We start from the raw sequence: 6,993 nt of genomic DNA, 5'->3' as shown, positions 1-6,993 counted from the left end.
CGGAGTGGGGGATGGCGGCACTTGTTCTCCGGACACCGCGGTGACTTGCCTGGAGAAAAATGCCGCCCGGTGGTCGAGAATCGAAACCGCAACCGGCGGCGCGTTAGACCACTCGGTCACCTCGCCACCCTACTATGTTATTATATTGGGTACATTCTACATTTATACCTACACAAATACATAATACATTTAATACATGAAACTAAATATTTAAATTTATTTTTATGAATTATTTTTATCAACATGTACACTTTTAATCATTTCCAATTGATTTTTGTTTTATTTATTCAGAATAAATCAATTATAATGCAATAATAATATTAAGAGCTGATACGTATACGAACTGTGCTATAAGCTCATATCTGGGATACGGAGCTTATATAGATAAATACAGTTATAATAATTGTTAATACGGTAATGTGGACTGTATAATATGGTCAATTATTCAAAATAAAAGATCGTAGACAGTTTAGGTTTCATGCCGGGTGACGGCCTACTATTCGCAAATAACTAAGTAAAATAAAACTAGTTAATTGGGACACAAATATGCCGGCCAGCATGGGGCTCTTAATATATAGTGTACAATAAATCAATAATACTAAATAATAATAATAACAAAAAAAAAAAAGAACAACCGTAATTGGTAATGGGCACGATGACGTTGTTCTACTGCAACCACGACGGCGTTCCTTGGGGGCGGTGAATGGACGATGAATTGAAGGTGAATGGCGGTGAATGACGGTGAATTGACGGTAACAAAAACGAATGCCTAAACTCAGCTCGTGTAGTAAAATTACAGAACGCGGTCCGCCGTAACGTACGTGCACTGGTATCGGCGCGTGATGCACTGTGATGCACCGTGATGCACGTCTAGTCCGCGGTGATATTCACTGTCGCTATTACACCGATTACGTAAACGCCTGAACAATAATAATATACAATTTCTTATACAGTTAAAAAGTTCACTTAATTTTCTAGATAGGTATACAATAGTATTGATTAATTTATATGGTCAATATTAATATGAATGTTTCCTTAATTATTTTTATTTACACATAAGGATTCTTTATAATTTGATTGATTCACATATTATCATCAAGGTCATTAACTATTTTACTAATTGTTTTTTTTTATATGGCGTAGTTAATTATACCATTGGTAAATTGGTTTTATTAGACCAATTTTCACATAAACGTTGTATTAGCTTGAAACGGTACGTCCGGATGGACAATCCGTGTCGTGAATAAATAAAACGCTTGCTTGGTTTTAGTCATCAAATCTCTCTATTGCTATGTGAAATGTATTTTATATTTACAATATTGGGGGCTTAAGTAAAGCGTCGATTTGTGCCGACCAGACTTACGTAAGTGGGTCGGCACAATCGGAGGCGCTTGGGTTGTGGTCGTACAATCGTTGGACCCTATCCGTACAATAGGTTAGGTTTATTATAGATATTATACAAAATAAATATCAGGCAGGGGAGCCGGCCGTCGTCGGTACAGACTTAAACAAGCGGTACCCCGACGACAAACCTTGCCCGGGTCGGACAGGTTATTTAAGCGCCGATGTCGGTGACGTGTTGGCCCTGAAAAGGGCCGTTTAGTGACGTAATGCCGAAGATTGTTGAATATCCGGCGATCCCGTTGGCTTGGGCTGATCGGCAGTGGTCGATGACTGGTTGGCGGTTGTGTACTTGTGTCCGCGGGTCAGCGCCGTCGCCGCGGGATTAGATGTCGACACGGGTCTTATAGCCGTTGAGCGGCAGCCACGTGGGTAATGTGTGCTGGCGGCGTTGTCGTTGTCGGTCTACGGGTCTGCGCCGGTCTCACACCGTGGACCGGTATATTCGTCGGCGTTCGATGGTTGAATGATGCTTGCCGCCGTGGAGTGTCGTATCGTCGTTGATCCGCGAATCGATATCGGTCTCCCTCCGTGGAGCGGTAGTTTCGTCGGTAGTCGATGATTGACGGTTGACGGTGCTTGCAACCGTGGAGCGGCGTTATCATCGATAGGCGGCGGTCGGACGAGGTTTGCAGCCGTGGAGCGGCGTTGTCGTCGGGCAGCGGTCTGTTCTCTGGTCCAGGTCTTCTTCTGTTTTAGTTTTTGACACAATTTGAAGGCTTGAAGTGGACTGACTAGATTGTTGCTTTGCTTGCTTGCTTGTTTTTGCTTTGTTTTAGTTTACTCTGTTGCAAGCGTGCGCTTCTCGCAGAGAGTTTCAGGTAGTTTCATGTGATTGTTGGCTGTTAATTGTAGATGATTATGCTAAGCTTAGGGGTGTCTTTTTCTGAATATTTCTTTATGATGTTTTCTGTTTACTATGTCGGATATGTATTCGTAGTTGGAGTTTTTGATTTTTTGGAATGTTCTATTCGTTTCCAAGAGTCTTTTATAGATAAAATATTTAAACACGATCTTATTGTATGGTTAGAAACGTACCAATCGCTGCCTGTAATTGTTCTCAACGTTTTGGACTGGAACGCTTCTAACTTTTTCCAGCTGGCTCTTGAGATGTTCGCTGTCCACGATGGAGAAGCGTATAAAATGATTGGTTTTATGTACGCTTTGTATATGTAGAGCTTTGTTTTAAGAGGAAATGGACTGTGTTCGTTGATGAGAGGAACTAGTGGTAAAATAATGGTATACTAAAAAGTGAAGTAAGTCGTTTTTAATTTTTTACAAAGTTTTTTTTAGTTTGCTAAAAAACTATTTGTCCGCAAAAATTGAAAATAAGTCCGCAAAATCGCGCAATTTATCCGCTAAATAATGGTATAGTAAAAAGTAGTGAAAGCTAATTTTTTAATTTTTCGAACCATTTCACCAGCATGTCAACTGTTTTTTATGATTTGCTGAAAAACTATTTGTCCGCAAAAATTGAAAATTAATCCTCAAAATCACGCAAAATATTGCATATATCAAAATAGGAAAATCGAAAATGTACATGCTGTCGAAATGGAGCTCTTTTGGCGGTGCTTTTGGTATATTGGGGGAAACTATCCCTAGGACTGGTTATGGTTTGAGAGGTTTTTAAAATTTTTGTTTTGAATGACGTGTATATTTTTGTATAATTTTTTGTGCTTCGATGTTTGCAACAACCAGTTTGTTAGGGAAAAAATGAATTTATTTTATCGAGAAACCATCTCACTTGAGCAATGCTTTTTTCGAGAATTTTGATCATTGTAGCCTTCTGTGACTCATTTTTATTTTTTGGGTTTTGGGATACGCATAACAATATATTATTGTAAATTGTTCATAAATAGATTAATTTCTAGACTAATTATTTAAAATGAGATAATTAATAGCTACGAAAAATATAAAAAAAATAACATAGTTATAAGCATGCAAAAAAGATTAACATTAGATTGAGAAAATTTGATTCATAAAACATGAATAATATAGTAGGCAAAAAAATTATTACTTTTATGTTTTATATATAATTTGCGTAATAATTAATACTATGCTAGCTAAACCTAAAAATTGCATTTAATAAAAATAATTATTTATAGATACGTTTAAAAATATAATAATAATAATATATAACTGATAATATGCTAGCTAAAATTTAAAAATTGCGAAAAAGATGAAAAATTTATGTATGAAAGAACTAAAATTATAGACTTGTATGATGTCAAATATATTATGATATAACTCTAGGGTGGGACCCTATATAATAAACCTCGGGGCCCGTGTGCGCTGCACATGTTAAAGAACAATCTTTGTACTATCATTATATATTCCGCCTCTCAAGCATTAAGTAAAATGTTTATACTTACGTACAATATAGTACGCTCATCTCTGATATATGTTTTTGAGTGCCCAGTATTGCTCACCATGGGTGAAAAACTAGACAATTTCTCGACCAGGAGCAGAAACCTGGCATAACCACCTCTGCTCCTGGGACCTAGCTGATCGATCATCTGGTTTTCCTGCACTCCTCGAGAGGCAACTATACTCTGTTTGGTTTGTGTACTTCATTTTCGTCTTCAGGTAGGCTTGTCTCCAGCCTTATATCGTATTTCCATCTTCCAGTGTGATCTACCTGGACACCGGGGGTCGATCAATCCCCCGGTGGTGAGCTTGTCCGCGACCGCTGATTCGTCCATCCCGAAGGTTTGGCTTATTTCGCGGCTGTCCTGTATATCTACAGGACGTTCCCCCATCCGCAACCCGGGGACGCGCCCGATGTCATGCCCATGTCCACGGGATTTCATCCGTTTATAATAAACACATTTTGTGTTTGTCGTTGCATTTTTTAAATTGCGTTTGAAGAGATTTACCAAAAATGCTAGAAAAATCACAATTACCAGATAATTATAATCATGAAATTATTTCATACAATTTAAATAGCTGTTATATCTACTAAGCTAACTCAAGACAGTGCCGAAGCACCGTAGAATGGCTTAAACAATTATTGTCTTAAAACTAATCTAAATATATCGAATATATTATCTTTGGCGTATGGCTTAATAAATTAATGGTTCAAAGGTCCCGGTGCCAGTTTTTTAAATTGTCCACAATTTTATAAAATTTAAAAATTACATTTTATATTTTAGTTTCCACCTCATTTATGAGAATTCTAGAATTGTCGGATTTTGATGACTATTTTTTCATCTGAAAATCGATCTCTGATTTTATTTCAAATAATTGTATTAAAAAATATAAACATTTTTGATTTTAATAACACTATAAGACAAAAATGTCAAATTTTGACTTAGTCATTTATAGCTATACCATACGCTAAAGATATGTCATTGGGTTTATACACAAAAATAAATAAATAAACAAGCAAATAATAATAATAATATACGTATTGATACAAAGTTGAAGGTCCCAAAGTATAATAATATATATTTTAATACTGACGTACCTATACTATAGTTAGTTTTTTTATTTGGAATTTTAATATTCAATTTCGTAAATACTGAATACATTTGATTATTTGAACTTATGAACCTCATACTTACATACCTAAAAAATATTATCCCTGTTTTTGTGTTATAAACAACTTACAAGAATTACCTATATACCTTGTATTAAATCATCAAACTTTTTTACTCACAAATAAAATGTTTTTTTTTTTTAAATACCTATTTATTATAATAGCTCAAGAGTTATATTAAAAATTTTATTTTTTCTTCTAATATTCATTTTTGGTGAAAATTAAGTCTACAATTATTTATTTTTATATAAAAAGTAAAAATATATTTAAAAACAATCATTTTAAAACTAATACTCGCTCCAACGAGATTATCATTTATCTATTGCTTATAATGTTTTCAATAATGTGGGTAGGTATATATAATATGAGGGATCACCGTAAGTCTTCTGCAGAAAGCACATTCATGATGTATTGATATCCTTCGTATTCGTCATGCCACATATAATACACTGATATTTCTCGTACTAGTAGTTATTTCCAAACTAAAATTAATTCAAACAATTTTTTAATCACGTATTACAAATAAATATATATACAAATTAATAATTATTGAACTATTATTGCAATAAAGTGGCACGAAAAAAAAATATGCTTTTGTACGAAAAAATTTATCACTGAGAAATACCGACTAAACCGTCAATAAAAATTCGCAATCAAACAAACATAATATAAACATTACATGAAGTCTCCTGGACAACGAAAAAAGCGCGTATGAGTGTTGTAGCCAGTCTGTTATTTCCAAATATACATAATAATACAGTTAAATCTCTTTATAACGGACACCCTATAAGACGGAAATCTCTCTAGAATGGAAAATGAAAACGGTCTCGAATAACTTATGTACCGTAGGTAGGTATGTAGGTACGTAGGTATGTTTTAGTCTCCCTATAACGGAAAACTCTTTATAACAGAAACAGTTATTGTTTCCAAGCGATTCTTTATAGAGAGGTTTTACTGTATACCCCATATTATTAGATTTCAATAGTTTTGCTCAATTTCTAAAATTGTCACACTCTGTAATTTAAACAATACCTTAAACAATATCAAGCGCTTATCTCTGATAAAAAAATGTATGTACGTTAGTTGAAATTAAATTTTAAATTTGCCTTGGTACGAACCACTTCTGAATTCTGATTGGAATCTTTGAATATAAAACGCATAACTCGAAGAGCAAAATAATTATATTTATATTATTTTTATTATGATAAACAAAAAACTTAACTTTGATAAAATGTTTTATACTCTTTCATTATTTATTTTAAAGAAAATTTTAAATGCACACAACAATACAACATTGAGAGCTAATATACAGTAATGCCATAGGATAATTAATATAATTATCTACCTGCTGTAAAATATAATATATTTTTTTTTATTATTGATTTTGTAGCTACAGATACTGACTACAAACATTGGTACCGGAGTTTATTTATTTAAACTGTTCTTGTATAATATTACAATTATTGTCGTAATACCCACCATGAAAACTTTTCTATTATAATGTTACGTAGGTATATTATATGTGTTCGCGCCGGGAACGATACAATTATAGCTCGTGCGCCCGGTACCGCAATACTTGTACGCAACGTTCACACACCGATCGACTTGTGTTTGTGTGTATATATGTTATAGCGACTCAAAGGAAGTGGACGGGTTCGCCGAGCAAGACCAGAGAGTGCTAGTGTGTGGTGGGTGTGTGAGTGTGTAGATGTGAGAGTGTGTAAGCTTATAAAATAATGACAGAAAGGTAACTCTATTTAATAATGGATAACACGGTTGCTGGTGAAAATGGTTACTGTATTGTACACAGAATATATAATTATTTATGGACACAAGGAATATAAAAAATCGCAGCAACATAAGGTATAAAAATATGACTAATAATATTGTGGCCCTTCTGGCCCAACAAGATATAATAATAATAATGTGCCAGCTATTTGAGCTATGGGTGGTATATAAATATAATAATAAATAATAAATAAAAACTCACAAATTGGACGGTGCACGGCTGGCCAGCTGCTACCTATCCTGTATAATAATGAAAATAATAATAA

General features: G+C 34.3%; 1 protein-coding gene across 2 annotated transcripts; it reads right to left on the bottom strand.

The window, feature by feature from the left end:
- Positions 1 to 254: 254 nt before the first annotated feature.
- On the bottom strand, positions 255 to 5,992 carry LOC107883463. 2 transcript variants are annotated; one of them, XR_001679319.2, is made up of 3 exons: positions 5,316 to 5,992; positions 3,774 to 4,285; positions 255 to 920 (listed from the first exon to the last, which is right to left on the bottom strand). XR_001679319.2 is itself a non-coding variant. In XM_016803537.2 (2 exons), the coding sequence occupies exons 1-2, from the start codon at positions 5,338 to 5,340 to the stop codon at positions 3,984 to 3,986; spliced, it is 327 nt and encodes a 108-aa protein (XP_016659026.1). In that variant the 5' UTR covers positions 5,341 to 5,992; the 3' UTR covers positions 3,575 to 3,983. The 2 variants fall into 2 exon arrangements, 1 of the variants encoding a protein (XP_016659026.1); XM_016803537.2 differs by lacking the exon at positions 255 to 920 and having other exon boundaries at positions 3,575 to 4,285.
- Between the last annotated feature and the right edge of the window lie 1,001 nt (positions 5,993 to 6,993).

The sequence above is a fragment of the Acyrthosiphon pisum genome, unplaced genomic scaffold (genome assembly GCF_005508785.2).
Source record: "Acyrthosiphon pisum isolate AL4f unplaced genomic scaffold, pea_aphid_22Mar2018_4r6ur Scaffold_21216;HRSCAF=23331, whole genome shotgun sequence".
In the NCBI taxonomy this organism is placed as follows: Eukaryota; Metazoa; Arthropoda; class Insecta; order Hemiptera; family Aphididae; genus Acyrthosiphon; species Acyrthosiphon pisum.
This window is presented reverse-complemented; position numbering and strand designations above follow the sequence as displayed.